Source organism: Manis javanica, chromosome 10, assembly GCF_040802235.1.
Source record: "Manis javanica isolate MJ-LG chromosome 10, MJ_LKY, whole genome shotgun sequence".
NCBI lineage: Eukaryota > Metazoa > Chordata > Mammalia > Pholidota > Manidae > Manis > Manis javanica.
In genome coordinates, this window is record NC_133165.1 from 40,342,386 (window position 1) to 40,363,515 (window position 21,130).

The 21,130-nt window shown below is 46.0% G+C and overlaps 1 protein-coding gene across 2 annotated transcripts in view; it reads left to right on the forward strand.

Moving 5' to 3' along the window:
• The window catches only part of GALNT17 (polypeptide N-acetylgalactosaminyltransferase 17), a 501,153-nt gene that overhangs the window by 213,762 nt on the left and 266,261 nt on the right, over positions 1-21,130 (forward strand). For both annotated transcript variants that reach the window (XM_037003038.2, XM_037003039.2), the window contains exon 3: positions 13,062-13,228. In XM_037003038.2, coding sequence (XP_036858933.1) covers positions 13,062-13,228 — 167 coding nt within the window. The remainder of the gene's footprint in view (positions 1-13,061; positions 13,229-21,130) is intronic.

Sequence of the window (21,130 nt, forward strand, 5' to 3'; positions counted from 1 at the left end):
TTTCATGTCTGTTATTATACAAGGCTATTGTGGAAAAGCATCTGGGTAGAGAAAAAAATTGGAGGTTCATTTCAGTGGTAAGTTGGTTTTCTACAATGGATAATACGAGATCAGGCTGTGTTATCCTTCTGCATTTGAGAAGGTAGACTAGTGATTTTGCTTTTGAGTAAGAATTCTGTTTCTGATTGTAGCATCAGAGGGTATGTTGTGGGATGACATGGGGTGTCTGTTACTCATGCCACCTGATGTCATACCCATGTGAAAATCCAAGAGCTTGTAGCCAAGCATTGCAGTTCCCTTTAATTTTGCAATATGGTTCTGTCATCTATGTATTAATCTAAAGTGATATGTCTGTGTTATGTTCATTCACTATGAAAAATAAAAACAGAACATGTATAAGGAAGCATGAAAAAAATTATGATTTCACCATCTAGAGGTAAACTGACATTTCATTATTGTTTTATTTATTTTTTGCTATTTTTTATTGAAGTATAGTTGATATACAGTGTTATATTAGTTTCAAGTATATAACATAATTAGACAGCTATATACATTATTAAATGCTCACCCCAACTAGTGTAGTTACTGTCAACATAGAAAGATTTACAGAACTATTGACTATGTTCTGCATCCTGTACTTTCATCCCCATGACTAATTTAGGTTGCAATTAGGATTTTGTGCCTCTTTATCGTTTTAGTCAGGCTTCTTTTTATTACTGGTGAGGGTCCACCTATTTTGATATATTTGTCATATATTCCTTTTGTTCTTTGAATTGTGTGTTCGTGTTTTTTGTTTAATTAATTTTTTTCTTTGGGTTTCCATTATCTTTTATCTTTTGTAAATGCTGTAAGTTTTTTCTTGCAGTTTGCTATTGTTTCTTAAATTTTATTATTTTTATGATCAGAAGTTTATAATTACAGTCAACTTGGGTTTGAAAAGCACAGGACTACATGAACTTTTTTTTCAGTAAATATATTGGAAAATTTTTGGAGGTTTGCAACAATTTGAGAAAACATTTTCTTTTCTCTAGCTTACTTTAAGAATACAGTATATAATACATCTAGCGTACAAAATATGTGTTAATTGACTACTGATTTTATTGGTAAGACTTCCAGGCCACAGTAACTACTAGTAGTTAAGTTTTTAGGAAGTCAGAAGTTTTACATGAATTTTTTAAAACCTCACATTGTCCTAGGGTCAACTGTTTTATAGAACTATTGAAGATTCTTCTGTATCCAGAGTTTGTATGAATATTCACTTACATTTTTATTTGACTTTCCTTATATTTTGAGTTCTAAAATGTAGCTGTTTTATCTTTCTAAAATTTATTTTTAAGTATTTGGAGGAGAGCCTGTCATTATTTTACTCAATAGAGAGAGAGAGAGTAGTCCCCACACCATCAATAGAATGATCCTTGCTTTACCCCTTGTTTTCTGGTAATTTCTTGGCATAAAATCTCTTAAGATCAGGTCTGTCTCTGGCCTTTTAGTTCTGTTTCACTTGTCAGTCAGCTTGTTCTTGTTAAGTTATATTAGTTTTATATTGGATTTTAAAATCATACATGTCTCTGGGCTTCCTCAATACCCTTTCTACTTCAACAGTCTTGTGATTTATTCTTACCTGTTTATTCTTTCAGGTTGATGTTGAAATCATTGGTCAAGTGCTACAATTATTTCCATGGAAATTTGTTAAAAAGTAACAGTGTTTTTAACTTATGAAAGTAATATACCTTTGGTGTAGAACACTGGAGACTACAGTGAAGTATAAAGGAATAAATATATGCAATCACAAATCCCTTCATTCCAGCTCTCCTTGATAAATCATTTCTTTTCTCAGAGGCTAAGATGAGGGCTATAGAATTAGTAGATCTGGGTTTCAAGTCCAGCTCTGCCTACCAATCACTTGCCTTTGGGCTTGTGACTGAGCCTCAGTTTTCTCATCAGTAAAATGGGGATGCCTACATTACTGGCTCTTTGGGAAAAGCAATGAGATCATCTATATGCTGTGACATTCTTGGCATAGTGGCTGCAAAGGCTGGACTCGCACATGCCTGTGTGTCCTGCGTGGGGTCAGCTTTCACCTACCATCTTCCATTCTCACCTGGGACCAGTGCTTCTTAGGTGATGGCCAAGGGCACAGGATCATCTCCTGAGGCCTGTGCTCGGGGCTGGCACAAGATCTTCACCTTGTTCTACTAGTCAGACAAAGTCATGTGGTTGAGCTTGAATCCACTGGGTGGGGAAATAGACTTGACTTTTTATTGAGAAAAACTTCAAAGTCACATGGCAAAGGATCTGTATGCCTTGAGGGGTGAAGGATAGGGACATTAATGCATTTTGCCACACAGCATACGCAGGGTTTCCTAGGCAGGGAGAGGCATTTTTGGATTGAGTAAGATCAGCAGGGCCAGGTTAGGACTTAACTGGTCTGGAGGGGCTGGTGTGTGTAATTTGACTCAGACTCTTCCTTTAGGGGAGACTATGGGCAGACTCCTTAATTTTTTATTAAAATTAATTGAAGTAACAACAATAATGCCAAGGACAGTGGTGGCCCAGATGTGGGAGTAAATGTGTATTTTCAGGGTCAATGTCAGTAAAAAGGCTGTTTGACTGGTCAATTTGGCTGGAACATTAAAAAGAAAAAGATCCAGTTTGGTAATAATATTTCTCGTAACAACTTCAGCAGCATGTCGGAGCTCTGTGAGGGCCTTGTGTGAGGGGGTGGGGCTGAGGTGGGAGGAAGCAGGTGGGCCATGGCTGAGAGGAGAGCATTTTATGGCCTTCAATTTCTATGAGGAATCCTATTGACCAAATTTTCAATCTGCTGGGCCTTGGAACACAGCTATTTTTTATTTCCAATTTGTATCATTTCCTGTGTATTTTTTTTCCTCCTGTTGGGGCTGTCCCCTCTCATTCTGCCCACTTAGGAGGGTTATTGGACAAACACTGTGCATGAATAACTTAGGCAACATGTCCTGTACCTTAAGGGCACAGGAGTTCTCTTAGCTCTGGCCTGAATCTGTCTGCACTAATTTATCCTTAATTGCTTTTAGAAATTCTATTCCTGAGCTATTGATTAATAAAACTCTGGGGTTTTTCTTTTCTTTTTCTGTTCTCTTCAGTTGACTAAAGCAAAACAAGCTACATCATACTCAGACAGATTCATCTACTGAGCTGAGAATCTGAAGGATGTTCCCACCCCCAGCCTCATATGTGTATGGGTCTTCTCTTCCCTTCTAGAGAAAACTGTGCTGCACAAAGTGGTCAGAGCTCTGGGTTAAAGAAGGTGAATCAACCCTTATCACTTAAAAAAAAAAACCTTCTGAAGAAAGGTAGAGTTTTTTGCATGTCACGATCTCCCACTGCCACCTGGCCAAGGAGCTGAATCATGGCTTTTCTAGCTAAAGAAGAGTGCCTTGTCTTTGGAAAAGCAACTCTTCACAGCTCAAGAGAGATTTCCCAGGAAGTCATGGAGCCAATAGGTAATCAGTCCAAAAATAAAAAATAGCTTTGGGAATATTCCAAAATAAATATGTATAGAGACCAGGTTGGCAGGGGAGGTGTGGAGCTTTTTGACTCTACCCTGCTTGTAAACAGGACGTGGGCCAGGCACTGGTCAGTAATCAGGCTGTGGAGCTGCAACTCTCTGGCCATGTGGCCTGGGTTCATCCCCTTTGGGCATGTTCCCGTGGAGAGCTAATGAAAGGTGTGAATTCTTGCCCCAGAAAAAACAAATATTCTTACACCCATAACAGCTTATATTCAGTTTCTGGCACTTTTCCTGCAGCTCCAGGGATGCCAAAATAAGAACCCATGCCATGCATGGGCTAGGCTAAATCTTGATTTCATGAAAATTGCCCCCAAATCACTGATAAGCAGGACACAGGGGCTCAAATGCTGAGTAGGCAGTTCATCCCAGAGACTGCTCTGTTTGGGAACTGAGCTAATGAGGCATGCTTCTCCTTCCCGGATGAACTGCAGAGCTCAACCCGAGGAAATCAAACCACTCAGCAAAGTGTGCATTCTCCCTAATAATGAGAGGTCCAAAAGAGAGGCCTCATCCATCAAGCTACTCAGCCCCATATCTTGTTTTGCAAAGTTTGCTGTTGCTAAAAATGGTACCACGCTTTCCTATGATTATAGAAATGGCTTGATGAGGAGGGAAGATATAAAGGGAGCTCTGGTCTGGTTAATGCACTTGACCCAAGCAGCTTTCGGAATTTGAGTTCTGATTAGTAAATCAAGGCAGACAGGACCATAGGGTGGATAGAGCAGGGCTGGGATACAGGGGGGCTAGCTGAAAGAAGGGCCAGTTAGGTGGCTTTTGGTGTCACTCAGGGGGGAAGGGATGAGGAGTGGAGCTAAGGGAGTAAAAATGGGAAAGCGGTGAGTGTCACACAGAGATCCTGAAGATGGCAGGATCGTCAGGATTTATTGACCAGTTGGACATGGTGAATGGGTCGTGAGTCTATCCTGACTCTGGGAGATAAAGGAGGGTGCCCTTCAGTGAAGACAGGGAAGCTCAGAGGGAGCAGGTGTCAATTTTAGGCATGCTGAATGTGGGGTGCTTATGAGACATCCATGTGGAGATGTCCAGTGGGAAGCTGAAGCCAGAATGAAGGTCCAGGCTAGACACTCGGGTTTGGAGTTGCCGGCATAAGGGTTGGGGCTGTAGACCTAGCTTAGGCCATCCAGGAGGCGTTTATAAAGAGAGACTAATGAAAGGCAGAGAAGGAGCCTTGAGGAATTGGGGGATTTAGAAGAGTAGCAGAAAAGGGCAATACATGAAACAGAACAAGTGGCCAGGGCAGATCACGCAGGAGGAAAAGTGCAGGTGGGGCTGAGGGCAGTAGCCGGTGTGCCAGGATCCAAGGGAAATACCATCAGCTAAGGTCAGAAAGCTTCCATTGATTCTGGCCACATAGATGTCACTGGGAACTTTAACAAGAGCAGTTTAGTGCCATAGGGTCACTGGAAGCCAAGTGATAGTGGAGCGAGGAATGGATGAGAGATATAGGAGGGAGACAGGCAGGGGAAACAAGGTGGACATTGAGGCTCTGGGGAAAGGATGTTTTATTTAAATGGGAGACACCTCAGTCTCTTCCTGGGGTGGAAAAGGTCTAGGGAAGTGCTTCTCACATTTCTGTGCATGGAGGAATCACCTCAAGAGCTCGATAAGGGATTTGGCATCAGTGGGTCTTGGTGGGGCCTACTGATGCTATGCTACAGCCCTGCGGGCATATTTGGAAATTTCTGCAGCCTTGATCTCCCCACGGAGCAGGGAGCATGATTTCCTGAAGAGGGTGATTGGCCCCAGGAAAGTGGTGAAAGGAGAGAGTAGTGCAGAGAGGAGGTGGGGCAGTGAGGACTCTGACCTGTCTTACAAAGAAGGCTGCGGCAGCTCCCAGGGACCTACAGAGGCTGGAAACCCTGGATTTGCCTCATCACCAGCTGCTGCTGTGACACTTTCTCCTGCAGCATCAGCAGCACGTGTGAAGGAAGGGAAGTGAGAGGGACGATCTGAGCTGGGGTTCTTCAGGGCTGGCCGAAAGGACAGTGGCTTAGGTGACAAGGCAGGGTAAAGGCAGGGCACAACTGAGGGGAAGTGCCTCCATTTCAGCTGGGCATGAAGAACGTGAAGCCAGGGAAGGGCAGGCACTCTGAGAGGAAACAGTGGCCTGGGGCCCAGAGGTATTGTGGAGGTCTGAGAGTGGATGTTTTCGGGAGCACAGGGCACGGACAACTGCAGTGAAAGAGGTATGGCTATTGAACTTGAAGATGGTTGAGATGAGCAGCTCTGGGCAATGAAGAGGTCCAGGAAAGGCCAGTGGAGTCTTGATGATTCCATTGCAGTGACCCAAGCCAGGGGGCCCTTCTGGCCACCTCTGGTTGTGGGTCAGAGGCTCCCTGGCCATGCTGGGGTGTCTGTGGCTGTGACGGGGATGAGGGACTGGAAACACAGGGTTCTGATGAGATGGTGCTCCTCAATCTGGCATCATCTTTTCTTCCAAATGGCAAAGTAGTGTACCAGTGAAGGGTCTCCAGGTAAACAGACCCAGTGGGATCTCTCCATCTCTCTCTCTCTCTCCATAGAGATAGAAATAGGTAGAGAGATAGAGATAGAGATAGAGATAGAGATAGAGATAGAGAGATAGAGATAGAGATAGAGTTTGAGAGAGATAGAGATGAGAGAGAGAGAGAGAGAGAGAGAGAGATAGGGAGAGAGACAGAAAGAGAGATTTTTTTTTTCAAGGGGTTTGGCTTACATGCTTGTAGAGGCTGACATATCCAGAATCTAAAATGTTCACAGACAGTTTGAAGACCCAGGGAGGAGTTGATATTGCAGCTGGCATCCAGGGGCAGTCTGCTGGCAGAATTCCCCCTTTCTGGGGTGAACGTCAATCTTTTTTCTCTTAAAACCTTCAACTGATTGGATGAGGCCCACCCACATTGTGGAAGGTAACCTGCTTTACTCCAAGCTTACTGATATAAATGTTAATCGCATCTAAAAAATACCTGTGCAGAAACATCTAAGATAATATGTGACCAAATATCTGGGTGCTGTGATCTCACCAAGTTGACATATAAAATCAACCACACAGACACTTAGATTTGCTCTGTGATCTGACTTCATCATCTGGCCCCAGTGAGCCAGAGAGAAGGGAGTAGTTTGTTTCCTCACTGAAGTGAAGCTGGCAGTGGTGTGCACAGACACGAGTGGGGTATGTGAAGTTTCATGTCAGTTGGTATGCCTGGAGCCAATGTTCCAGGCACATGAGTGTTGGTGTTCCTGCAGTAAGTTCCCCAAGAAGGAGCCCCATCACTCTTCTTGGTTGGTCACACCATGGCTTGGTATAGTGTGGTGTGGTGTGCACCAGCCACATCTCTGGTTAAGCTTGTGCTGTCAGTGCTCACAGCCACATCGAATTCAGGCAGCAGCCAAGACTATTTCACACACTTGCCTTTCCTTCCTCATTATGTCTGTCTGGCAACTGGACGCCACTGTTTGAAAAATGAATCGCATTATTAAGTGGCTGGACCACACTAATGCTTTCTTGGGGATGGGACCCTTTGCTTCTTGGTTTGAGAATGTGGGCTGTTGACTATGTGAAGTGTGTCTGATGCTAGCCCATGAGGGTGTGGCCAGGCAAAGGAAGAGTGTGGCCGTGCAGGCCAGGGGGCAGGTGTGCCAATTCTGAAGGTGTGAGGGGAGGTGGCACAAGGGTACATTCCAGGTTTGCTCTCATATAGAAAGCATTTTCAGAATTTAAAAGGTAGACACCCCAGGACCTGGACCCTCGACTTTGAAGTGAATCTGATGTTGAGGTAGTGTGAATGTGGTGACGATGGCTAGGCGGTCACAGAAGGAATCCTTACCTCTCTCATTTGCCCACAGCAGCAGTTGGAGTAGATGTGAAGACACATCTGTCTCAAGCCTGCCACAGTTCTCAAGAGTTTCCTCTTGGGAGCTGCTCTTGGGATGTCAGCTGGTGTTCCCTGACTCCATCTACCTATTCTGTTTGACTCCCCGTGCTATCTTCCCTCTGGTTTCAGCCACATTGCCTTCTGGGACCCAGACAACATGGTAGAGAGGGCTGGCACTGAGAGAGCATGGTCTCCATAGTCAGCTATCAAAAATCTTTACTAATTGACCTTTATGACCTTATGCATGCTTTCAGAGCACTCAGAAAAGGGAATGGAATTGGCCAGGCAGGAAGGTGCACAGCTGGATGTAAGTTTGTGTTCCAAGGCCTGGCTCTTTACTGCTCCATCTCTAAACAAGCTTAGGTAGGTTTCTTCTCAGAAGGCCCTGGAAAAGAAAAGTAATGGGGCCTTGTGCCTGTGTATGCTCAGAAGTGCTCTAATTGCCTGCCCCTTCCTGCTCCTGACCATGCAAGTCTGAGCCATTGATCCACCTCTCAAATCCAGCTCGCAGCTCTCCTTCAGCGTCTTCCTGTCCACCTCAGCTCATCTGTTATGTCTGGGGTAGGGAGAGCCAGCAGGCACTTAGCACTTACACTGCATTAGAAACTGCCTTGTTGCAAGGGTGGACTCTGCTGTAGTTGTCAAAAGCCCTTGGCTGCTGGCAGCAGGATTAGAGCTTGGCGCTTGGAAATTGGTCACTTCACCAGGGTCATGCAAACACTCTGGCAGAAACTGAGGGCTGTCGTTTGACCTGGAGCCTGCGCTGAGGTGAGCGTCCAGGAGGGCCCTGCAGATCAGCCACCTCATGACGGTCTGTGAGACAGGGAGAAACCAGGTCCTGGGAGGCGAGCCCTCACCTTAGACGGACCCAATGGCCATGAGTGGGATTGGGGATAAGGAGTGGAGGCTGATGCAGTGGAGTCTAAGCCAGCCCCACCTTGCTGTCCTGAGCACACACACATGTGCACCTTCCACACCCAGGCCCTGAAGTCCTGGGGCTCTCTGGCCCTGCCCCTGGGGTTGGTGTGGGCAGACAGAGTCGGGCCTGCGTGCACAAGGCCCACAGTGGCTCATTAGCAGCAGGATCTCTGCAGTGCCCCAGCATGGCTGAGGGCAGGTGTGCCACCTCTCTGCTTGAGGTCCTTTGGGTAAGGGGCTTCTGATAACTCCCTGGGGACCACTTCCCAAAGTGGCACCCTGTCCAGATACATAGCCAGAACAGAGGAGCTTTGCCCACATTCCCACCAGCCTTATTAATCCCAGTGAGGTGGGACTGGCTTCTGCTCACCACATACATCCCACTTGATGGGGACTCTCTGGTCTGCATGCTGCTTGTCCTCAGCGGCCTCAGCACGGTGCAGCCAGCCATGGAATGCTGTCTCCTGGTTGGAGTTTTTAGGGTAGAGAGAGAAAGCTGACAGTCTCAGACAGATTAAGCAGTTTAGCCAAGGTCCCCCAGCTAGGAAGGGGCTGGGGTAAAAATCGCATGGAGGTGTGTCTGCTGTGGCTCCGATGCCCTGCCCTGGTTAGGTGCAGGCATTTGGAGGAGTCTAAACATCAGACGATGAAGCTTACATCTAGGCACTCTGCTGCTTCTCAGACTCACTGCATGACTTAGGGCAAGTGCCTCCACCCCTGTGTGCTCAGTCTTCTCATCTATGAAATGGGGATAACACTACCTATCTCACAAGGTTGCTGTGAAGGTTAAATGAGATGGAGCAGTACCTAGAAGTTTCCAGCAGTTTCTAGCATGTAACCTGCACAATGTAAGTGTTAGTTATTATCATCGTAATCATTATCTATAATCTTTCAAGTCTCACTTTGCATCTAAATTCTTTTACATCAAAGGGGATGTTTTGGGGACATCTTTTTGTTTCTGGGTTGGCAGACTGGGCCACACGTGAGACCTGGTATCTTTTATCTGCACCACATTGGGGTCATGTAAGTTGTCTCCTTACAAGGTGGTCATAGACAGGGGTCTGCTTATGGCCAGTGATCTGGGCTTTGATTTCTTCCTTGTTGGAAACCTTGGTCCTTGACCTTCCTCCATGCCAACTCTGACCCTCTCCTGGTCTCCTCAGCTCCCCTTTCCTTACTCAGCATCAGTGAAGGAAAGTAAGGGGCACTTGGTGTAAAGTCAAGTCCATGGCATGGCTCTGGGGTGTGGCAGAAATAGCAATTACTCTCGGGGAAGTACCAAGTTCAAGGAAACATCCCAGGAAGATGGATGGATAGACAAACAAATGGACAGGTGCAGGGTGTCTAAGAGACCTTACTTGGTTGGTTATTTGTCTCTGCTTTCTCTTGCACAGCTTGGCAGAGCTGTCTCTATTAGCTCTCTGAGTTGAGGAATCTGGTCTTGAATTTCTCTGTAGCCCCCTTAGGCTTTGTGCATTGACTAAAATTGATCTGGACTTTACCAACCACCTTCTTTCAGAAAAAAAATGGTTTATTACTCACTGACTAGTTAATGGAAGGAAATTTGTGATTTGGAGACCCAGCTCTGACTCTTTGTTGCTAGAGGGACATGCAGCAGCCCTCAGCTGTAGCTCTTAAGGTATTTTGTAGTTTCTGTGGTGCGCCATTCTCTCCTCGCTCCCTGGGTATCTTTCAGATCTGGAAGCTGTTCTCACAAACCTCCAGGCTACTCTTACTTACTTACCTGGATTTTGCAGCCTGGAAGGCTGTTGGAGAGGCAGGAAATGTGTCTGATTTTGTATGTTCCATTATATAGAGACAGGGCTAGGAGCCAAGCTCTGAGCTGACTTTCCCCCTCCCCAGGTCTTCCTGCCCAGCTGCCTGGCATGGGCCACCCAGAGAGTACCATGCATACCACCCCACTGTGGCCCTGGGCACCGAGCACCTTCCACAATCTCAGCTCTGCAGGATCTCAGGAAGGGGGACAAATGCCCCAGTCTGCAGGGGTGGGGCACCCAGATGTGTGTGTTTTGATATGCTGTCTGAGGGTCATCGGGCCACAGCAAGAACTGATTCAGCATCAACTCTTAGGGGCAGGAGGCATATCTGTGCTCTTTCACTGTGAGCCCTCTCTTTCTCTGCACTGTCTACCCTTCGTCTCATCTCCTGTACTCACCCTGTGCATTGGGCATTAGGTGTCTGATTGGATGTATCAGTCAGTGTCCACTTCTTACAGAAAGTGCTTAAAACTTCAACTGTATCTCTCTCCAGCATATTCTGTACATCACCTACATATCAGGCAATAAGGCAGGCTTAGAGGTTATTTTAAGGCAGAGTCTACTTCCCTAGATCTTAAAGACCAACTGAAACAATGCTGATTTTCATAATAATGACCATACTCATAAAGCATCCCTACTGTGAGACCCTGAGGACAAGGCCCCGGGAGAGGTGAATGTTGTAAGCTGGGCAAGGTTAGAGGCCTGGGTGGGCCATGTCAGGGAGGAGCATCCTGCAGGAAGGGCCTGAGTTAAGTGAAGGCTCTGGAAGCCTGGCCCGCGGTAGTGGGGAATATACAAAGGGAATAGAGGAGCCAGCAGGGAGAATAGCGGGGGCTGGTCCGGCAGACTGGGTTTTCCATTAGTTGGTGCTCTGCATTTTCATGGGGCTCCCGAATGCTGGTCTCACTTGGTCCTTATAAGGACTTCAGCCAGGTACGCAGAGCTAATTGATGGTGTGGATGATTTTGACCATTGAGGGATGAAGAGACATGAGCAGTGTCTCCCACGTGTGGCAGAGCAGTTCTCAGTTTTGAAATGCCCCCATGACTTCCTAAATTGCTGCCTTGACCCTTGAGAAGGCACAGTCATTCCCTGTGGCTACCGTGTTTCCCGCTTCATTGGAGTGGGAGAATCGCCTGCTCCAGCCAAGAAGCCTAGCTCACAGCTTTGCCCTGATGGCAGCATGACCGCATCGCCTGTGGGTAGAGAAGATGGCGCAGGTGCAGGGCAATCTGGCCTATTTTGCTTCTTAATTTCAAGAACGAGAAGGCATTAAAAACAAAGGACCAGAGGAACGAGCCCTAGGGATGAATGCTCAGAGTAGGCGAATGTGCACTGTGTGTGTGCTCGTGAGTGGCTGGTGAGGAACGGGCTGAGAAGGAGCAGCTGCCAGCCTCCGGCTGGCCACCGACCCTGGCCAAAGGGGCTCAGAGGGACTTTTGGGGTGCCCTCCTCCCTGGGATCACCATGCAGTAAGTGAGGTGATTCCCGTCAGCTGCTTGGGAGCCTGTCAATAACCATTCTTGCCTCCTTGGCAGCCTCCAGAAGTGAATTTATAGCGACATGATAAAAATGAGGCTGTGTGATCAATGGATCCCCGGATGGTCTCCTCCAGGAGACACAAATGTATATTGCAACAAAACTTTATTTTCTTCCAAAAATTGCCTACATGATTAATACAACCCGACACAGCCCACGCTGCTCAGCATAAAAAACAGCCATATTTCTTGCTCCCTCATGAAGGTTGCTTCCCTCTCACTCAGTCCCTCATTGTGTCCCTTTGTTTTGCCCTCTACCACATCCTGCTTTGTATTGTGCAATTTCACAGCAGAAGGAGGATGTATTGAAATGCTCCAGCTCACCATTCTGTCCTATTTGGTTTCCACTGTGGCTCAGACTAAGTATAAAAAAAATTCCTCAGAGCTGCTAGGACAGAGCACTGGTGCTCCCGTGGCTGAGCCACGCAGAGCACGTTCCCTGGGTCTTAAAGCATCTCTTACACCATGGGGAGCCCCAGGAGGTCAAAGCTCTGCACCCGAGTCCAGCCCGGATGAAGAGGATTCTTCCCCGTCACTCCTGACTTCAGGGATCGGGCAGTCACTGGATATTAGAGAGGAGGACCTCTTAGGCAGGTGGCCCCGTCTCCTTCCCCAAGGGACATTCTAAGAAGTCTTGCAGGAAGAGTCGGGGTGTGTCAGACAGCACACTCCTTGCAGGCAGGAGGCCTGCTTCCTCCATGATGATTATTTATACCTTTCAGAATGTAAGCTTCATGAGCACAGTGGTCTCCAGTTCGTGCCTTAGTTTGGACTCCATCAGAAACAGACCTGCCACAGAGATTTGAGTGCATTAATTGATTTGGGAGGTGAAAAGAGCACCACTAGGGGAGTGGGAAGTAGGAAGGACTGCAGAAGGAAGGCCCCCTGGAGGGGTGTTATATGGCTCACCACCACTGGGGGAGCTCTGGGGGCCCGTGTACAATCCTCCCTGCACCTCCAAGTCTGAGTCACCTGCTCAAGGGCTGTGGTGAGCTGGGGTATCTGTGCATCAGCTCCCAGCTGTCTCTGGGCAAGGGCTGATGGAGGTGGGGTGATTGCTTTCGCAGCAGCAAAGCAGGTCCCAGCCAGGAAACACAGGTGCCAGGGTGGGAGTTAGACAGGTGGGCACTGAAGTGGGGCTATGGCAGCCTATGATACAGCAGATATGTGCCCAAGACTGATGCTTCTGGTTCCTCTAGGGTGGCAAATCTGGGAGAAGTGGGGCTGGGTCCCTTACTGGTCTCCTGTTAGGCCTGATTTGCAGGGCTCAGCCAAGAAAGGCCAAGAGGGGAACCAATGGTTCAAGGCTTGGGAGACGTGGAGGAGGGGCTGGAATCCCTCCTGTGTCCAGCCATGGTGCTCCACCTCCCTCTGACTCCGCTCTCCCCGGCTTTCTTCCCAGGTGTAGGGAGCTCCAGTACTCCAAGGAGCTGCCCCAGATCTCCATCATCTTCATCTTTGTGAACGAGGCCCTGTCGGTGATCCTCCGCTCAGTCCACAGTGCCGTCAACCACACGCCCACACACCTGCTGAAGGAGATCATCCTCGTGGATGACAACAGTGACGAAGGTACGGGGCAGCCGGCCTGCAGAGGGTTCCGCGGAGGGAGATGGCAGCACACGTCAGTGGGGGCATGCCACTTTCACTCCAATGGGAGCCCAGGTGTCTCTGTCTCCTGTCCCTGGGGCCAGATCTGGGGAATGGGAGATGCTTTGAGGCAGAAATCTAGGCCAGCACTGGTTCATTATTCCTTGAGTCCCACAGGGCTTTTCAGGATTACTGGTCATGAATGTAGGCTAATTTCCCCTCTTCATGTTACCTAAAGTAGATGACACCCAAAGCTGAATTCTTCCACATTCCCACCCCCAGCCCAGCCCCACTGTCCTGTCCTGAGAAGCAAAGTGAAAAATGAAATTCTGTCCCATGATGGGAACTGTTCATCTTACGTAAGAATTCCCTTTTGAGCCACCGTGGCTAACATGACTATAGGTAGAAATGGGTAGTGTTTGCAGGTTTTATGGACTTCAGTGCTGTTAGTAATGATGGCTCAATTGAAAAAATAGAAAGTAAGTAAATCTTGGCTGGCAGTAACAAAAATCCTTTGACGTCCTTGGAGACAAGTCAGAGGAAGGCGCCTGGTGTCTAGGTGGGAGTGGGGGAGTGCTTTCATTAATCGTGCCTTTGTGTTGGCTCATAGCCTACAAAATCCACTGTGCTCACTGCAGGGAGAAGCCCCCAAGTTGGTGACAAGAGACAGCCAGACAGCCAGCATGCATGCTCAAGGCCAAGGAGGCTTCGCTTCCAGCCCCTGAAGGATTAGGGGTGGGCTCAACCCCTTGCTGTCAGCATGCTGAGGAGAGAAGGATTACCCCATGGGCACTCCCAGAGGAGCATGTGGGACTAGGTAGAGGTCCTGGATGATCCTGATTATCTCCAGGAGCCTGTCACACTTCATCGGCCTGGAGCTGAAGTCATCCTGCCCCTTCTGAACTGGCCTCCTGTAGCAAGTGGATGGCTTCTGTGCACCTTGACCCAGCAGTGTGCCTGCCAGGCCACTATGGGTCTCTGGGGCCTTCAGATTTTGAGGACTAATGGGTCATCTGCTGGGTTTTTTATGCCCCAAATTTTGCTGTTTCTTTAACCTTCGACCATTTCATTATCTATAGATTCTTCTAAAAATGACATTGCTAGTCTTCTGGTGGGAAAGAGATTCTTCCCATTCCCTGAAGCCTCTAAGTCATCTGGCAGAGTCTCTCTCTCTGGGGTGGCTCACAGAGCCCCATTCTGCAGCCTCTCTGTGCACCTGCCACAGACCTCTGGCTTCAGCAGCACTCCATGCCCTTACCAGGAATCCCTGACCTTCCTCCCCCTCTGTGTTCTGGCCAAGTCCCACTTGTTCCCCAGTATCCCCTACATGTCATGTCCTCAGAGAATCCCTTCCTGACATTCTAGAGCCCCTGCTCTGTGCTCCCTCAGCACCCTATGTCCTGCTCCAGCACACAGCACGTGCTTTTGCCGTGTCTTGCACAGCTGACCTTTCAGGGCTGGGCAGGCCATGTTTCCACAGGGCCTGGCTGGTAGGAGACCCTCAGTGAGCCTCACCCAGTGAGGCAGTGAGTGATGAAGCTCGGTAGGGCTGGGAAAGGTGAGCAGGGCTAGCAGCAAAGCCGCCAGAGGTGGCGCAGAGGAGAGCTAGCCAACCCGGAGATGGGAGGGTACCATAGGTACTGGGGTGAATTGGAGCAAGGACTCTCTGCTGGTGGGGCTCTGTCCCCAGGGAAATCCCAGCAGAGTTCAGCCAGAGAGGGAAAAATGGAAATCCAAGCCAGCCTCAACCAGATGCAAGCTCCGTGAGCACAGGGGTCTCCAGTAAATGTCTTAGTTTGGGCTCCCCCAAAGATTTGAGTTCATTAGTTGATTTGGGAGGTGGAGAGAGCCTCCCTAGGTGGGTGGGGAGGCAGGACTGGGAAGGCACCAGAGGAGGAGCTGTTATACAGATTGCTACTGTGGGCTCTGGCAGCTGAATCCCACTGAGGGCCAGAGACACCCACCTCTCAGAGTCACCTGCTCAAGGGCTAAGGGAGACACGGTATTAATACACCTTTAGGATCAGATGCTTTTGTCTGAGAACCTTCTGGAACCCCACCCTAAAATTCTGCCTCAGGTGGTCTGGGGTAGGGCTGAGATTGTGCATTTCTCATAAACTCCCAGGTGACACTTAGGGCTTTGGGGCAGGACCCACACCTTGAAAACCACAAGTACCATTGCAATTGTTACACTTCAGGCCTAAATGAAGATGTTTAGTGGTGAGAAAAAGGGGGGAAGAGGTATCTGGTCCAGGCTGACCCTGAAGTTAAGTCCCATTCACCACCCCTCATTCCTCCAAATACCAGGGGATATTTAGACTACACTGACACTGTTTCCCTCTTTTCCTTCCCCGGCTTTAGCCTCTATATTTTCTCCAAGCCAGAAGTGTCTTCTCTTTAATTAGAAGACGAATTTAACATTTTTTTCCTTATTGACAGTTTCTTTGTGACTAGTACTATTGAGTTTTGTAAATGTTCTGTGTACACCTGCGAAGACCACCCCCCACCACACTGTAATCATGGGACTGAATTCCTGCCAGACATCAATTTTGTGTATTTAGGTAGACTATGAGTTGATTTTCTTAAGTCTTTTTTATAATGGTGTTTTAAAATCTCTTCCTACAATTGACTGTTCCTCCCCATGTTCCTAATAATGTCTGATTTCTGTGTCTCGTTGTCAGTTTCTTTAGTGACTATAGATTTGTATCTTCATGGCTTCGTTATTAGCCATTGCTCCCATTATGTAATGCTTCATCCTAGAAGCATAACTTTTCTTTTCCTTGCCTGAATTTAGTTCATCTAGCATTAACATTGTTAGCCCTGCTTGCCTCCTGTTCGAATTTGATGAAAACATTTTTTCCAAGCCTTACCATTTTTTCTTGTCTTTAAAGTAATACATGCTCTTTGTAAGAAAACTTGAATGTATCAAAAAGCACATATAATTGGAAAAAAATAGTGAAGAGACTAACCAGAAGCAAGTGCTCTCGTCTGCCCATATTCTTATCCCCCTTTTTTATGTGTGTTTCGCCTAGTTAAGATTCTGTAGTTAAAAAAGTTAATGTTCGTGTTTTTCCCCTGAACTGTGAAGTCCAGCATCTCCAAGGCAGAATGGTCCATTCTCAGGCCGGTCAGGACTGACGCCGGTGGGAACTCTCTGAGCCCTCCATCCCAGTATTAGCACATGCAGTAAAGAAAAACAAGGCTATTTCAGAAGAAAAAAAAAAGAATCAGAAAGACTGGCTCAGGGAATGTGTGAATAAAGCCAGGTGACTGGATCTGCATGCACAGGCAAGTCAGGGGCTTTTCCTGGTGAGTTTTTTATTTTTAAGGTAGTTGGTTCCATTCTGCTTGAGTATTGACTACAGTCTCAGTTGAGCCCAAGTCAGATGCAGTTCTCTGGACTGTTGTACATTAAACTGAAATCACCACTCACCAAATCCAGGGGTCACTTTCCTGCTCCAGTCCTGCTGATCTGACCTTATTGATGCCTCCCTCCAGGCCTTTTCTCCTTCTGAGGGCTCAGCACCCCATCTTCTGATTCACTTCTACCCTCTTCCTCCTGGGCTCCCTGTTTCAAATGGGATCACTCGAGAATCTCACTGTCAGACCACCGCGGGCAGTTCCTCCACTGTGCCCATCCTGATGATCTCCAAATCCATCCTCCCAACCCAGGTACTCAGCCTCTCTCCTGAGCTGCAAACCTGTGTCCTCTGTCTCCTGCACGCTCACCAGGGGCCCTCTGAGACTGCAGGCTCTGTCAGTCAGTCCAATGGCTCACTTAGCCATTCTCCTCTTGCCCTTAGAAACCAACCTGCTTCTCATCCTTTATTTCCTGTCTCAGTGAGGGGCTGTGTTCTCCTCCTCCACTTCCTGCCAGCATCTCTTGAGTGTGGTCCTGCTGGCCGGATCCAGGGCCACTGGTCTTTGTTCAGGCCCTCAGCATTTTTCTCTTGATCTTCATTTGAGAAGTTGAGGGTAGGGAAATTCACGTGCACAGAATTATATTGATCCTAACTCTTGACACACCCGATCATTGGTCCATGCATGGTCATCCTTTATTTTCCCTAATTTTTAATTGAGATATAATTCACATAACCTAATATACACCATCATAAAGGATATACAGTTCAGTGGGTCTCAGTATATTCATGTTTTGTGACTATCACCACTATCGAATTCAAGACTGTTTCCACCATCCCCAAAAGAAATCCTGAACCTGTTAGCAGTCTCTCCTCAATTGCTTGGGCAACCACTAAGATACTTTCTGTCTCTCTGAATTTGCCTATTCTAGAGATTTGATATAAAATGAAAGCTACATTATGTGGCCTCTTGTGTCTGGTTTCTTTCACTTAACATAATGTTTTCTAGGCTCATCTATGCTATAGCATATACATTAGTACTCATTCCTTATGGCTAAATATTATTCCATTGTATGGATAGAACTCCTTGTATTTGTTCATTCATTGGTTGATGGATATTTGGGTTGTTTCCGCTTTTTGGCTATAAGAAATAATACTGCTGTGAACATTCATGTGTATGTTTTTGTGTGGACATGTTTTCAGTTTTCTTGGGTATACACCAAAGACTGAAATTGCTCGGTCATATGATAATCCTGTGATTACTTTTTTGAGAAACTGTCAAGTCTGTTTTCCACAACCAACTGCTTTTCACAGAGGCTATATCATTTTACATTCCTACCAGTGGTCTGTGAAGGTTTCAATTTGTCTACATTCTTACTTGTTATTTTCCTCTGTGTAAATTATGGCCATGCTGGTGGGTGTGAGGTGGTATCTTCTGATTTTATTTGCATTTCCCTTACAACTAATCATTTTTAGTACCTCTTCATGTGCTTATTTGCCACCCATCTATCATATTTGGAGAAATGTATATTCAAATCTTTTGTCCATTAAAAAACATGGGTTATTTGGCTTTTTATTATTGAGTTGCAATTGTTCTTTATATAGTCTGCATACACATTCTTACCAAATTATGTCGTGTAAGTATTTTTTGCAAATACATTTGCAAATGTTTTTCTCCCATTCAGTGGGTTGTCTCTTCACTTTCTCTTTCTTGATAGTCTCCTTTGATGCAAAAACATTTTTAATTTTGATGAAATTGAGTTTGTCTATTTTTCCTTTGGGTGCCTGAGCTTTTGGTGCCCTAAGAAAGGGTTGCCTAATCCAAAGTCACAAAGATTTACACCTATGTTTTCTTCTAAGAGTTTTATAGTTTTAGCTCTTACATGTAGTTCTTTACCCATTGTGTTAATATATGGTTCAGGGTAGGGGTTCAAATTAATTTTTTCACGAGAATATTTAGATGCCCCAATACCATTCGTTGAAGTGATGCTTCTTTCCTCATCGAATGGTCATAACACCCTTGTCAAAAATCAACCGACTGTAAATGTGAGGATTTATCCCTGGACTGTAAATCCTGTTTAATTGATCTGCATGTCTATCCTTATGCCAGTGCCACACTTTCTCTAGATTTTTATTTATTTTCAACAAATATTTAGCAAAATCCAATCAACCTTCTGAATACCCTCCAGAATAGGAAAGAAATACCTCCCATGCTTGCTTTATTCCTTCTTGCCCTGGCCCACAGTGGGGCACCAGGCAGAATGCTCCACTCATGGAAGGTCGTTTCTTTGGAAAAGACCTAATGAATGCTTATTAAGCAACTACTATATGCCAGTCCCCAGTTCAGTGCGTGGGGTGTGCCCTTGAACAGGCCAAAGTGTCTACCTTTATAGAGTTTACATCAGGCAGAGGAGGCAAACATGGTGTAAACAATAAATAATGTAATTTATGATAGTCATAGGTGCGTTAAAGGACATGAAGGGGAGTCACACACAGCGTAATTGCTGTGTGGGCCAGAACTGCTGTTTAATGAGGCCCATCAAAATGGCCTGTCTGAAGAGAGGATAATAAGATAATCATTATAATAAGTGAGCTGTGGGAAGAAGCAAGGCAGAGAGAAAAATGAATGTCAAAGATGTAGGAGGCTCCTCTCAGGACAAAAAATATCCTGTAATTATAAAGAAATTTACCATCTCCTAAAACAGAAGGTCCCGAGATACGCCAGGGTTGGTTGAATCAGCAGTTCAGCAGTACAGCAGTACCACGAGATCCTGTCTTTCTCTGCTTGGTCATTTCCCTCATTGATATTGTCCCAAACCTGCTGTCTTACAAGAACAAGAAAATAGCTGCCAGCTGCCCCATCCACACACCCATCCCTTCCTTGGGTTTTCTCTTAGAAGTAAGGACATTCTTCCCAGATCCAGTACCACACTGTCTTGATAACTGCTCCTTTGTAGTTAAGTTTTAAAATCAGTAACTGTGAATCTTCCCACATTATTTTTTCTCTTCCTTTTCAAGATTGTTTTGTCTAGTCTGGGTCCTATGCTTTGACATATGAATTTTAGGGCCATCTTGTCCATTTCTTCCAAAAAGACAGTGGGGATTTTGTTAGAGATTTCATTTAATCCTATAGGTCAACTTGAGGAATATTGTCATGTTAACAATATTAATGCTTCCAATCCATGACTTGGGCTATCTTTCTGTTTACTGAGGTCTTTATAAGCTCTCTTTCAACAATGGTTTATAGTCTCCAGTATATAAGTTTTGCCTTTTTGGTTAAATTTATGACTAAATATTTTATTATTTTTGATGCTACTGTAAATGACATTGTTTCCTTAATTTCATTTTTGGATGCCTCATTGTTAGTGTATAGAAATGCAACTGATTTTTATATATTGACCTTTTGTCCTTGTGCTTTGCTAAACTTGTTTATTAGTTCTAATTGTGTCTTCATGTGTATTTAGAGCTTTTTAGATATAATGTAATCATCAAACGGTGAACATTTTACTTCTTACTTTCCAATCTGGATTATACTAGTACCCAGTCCACACAGTTCTGGCCCACACAGCAATTGCGCCATGTGTGACTCCCCTTCACGTCCTTCAGTGCACTTATGACCTTCTTTAATTACATTATTTATTGTTTACTCCATGTTTGTCTCCCCTGCCTGATGCTTTTATCTATCTATTGATTGATCGATTGATCAATCATCTATCTAGTTAGTTGGTTTTCCAGGCTTCTTTATTTTTTGAAGTGTTGTTTGCAATAAATACTTGTATCCTGTCATGTCAAGAACAAGACCATTGACCTATGGGCTTTCAAAGTCTATTCTGGAGAAGACAGCTAAATCATGAGTGAGCTCAGGGAAACAGGGGTGCTCACCCCAGTGGGGGCATCTGACAGGGCTATTGTGTGGACTGGGTATTAGTATAAGGCAAAAATCTGGACAGATATAATGGCTGCCTGGTGCTTTCTTCCCCTGCCCTCATTACAGTGTGCTGCCTACCCTCAGGACAAGGTCAAAGCAGAACACATCTGAGGGATGAAATGGATGTCCTCAGCTGATCCAGCAGGCACGGAGAGAAAGCGCAGGCAGGCTGTGGTCAGAACATCCAATTCTAGGGAGAAATGTGGGAATCTATCCTCATTCAGACATCATTACACTCATCAGAACAACAGAGATGACTAAGATTGAGATGCAGTGTCGGTGAGGATACAGAATATACAGCATATGCAGTATATAGACTTATAGATATTTCCATATTCTTCTCACGGGACAGTACCACATATCAAGAGAACTATTTATCAATTCATATTAAAAGTTCTTGTCTTATTCAGACAATCTGTCCTCAGCTTAAAACGAGGTAAGTTTTCAAGAGAGATGGTAATGACAGCCCTCCATGAGTCTGCACGGTGGACTGGCCTTGGGGGCTATGTGTCACTGTCACCTAGGATCTCCCTGCGTCAACCTTGTGGGGTTCTCCTTTGTCCCCTCTCCTATGCGGAATTCCATGGCTTGCTTTTTC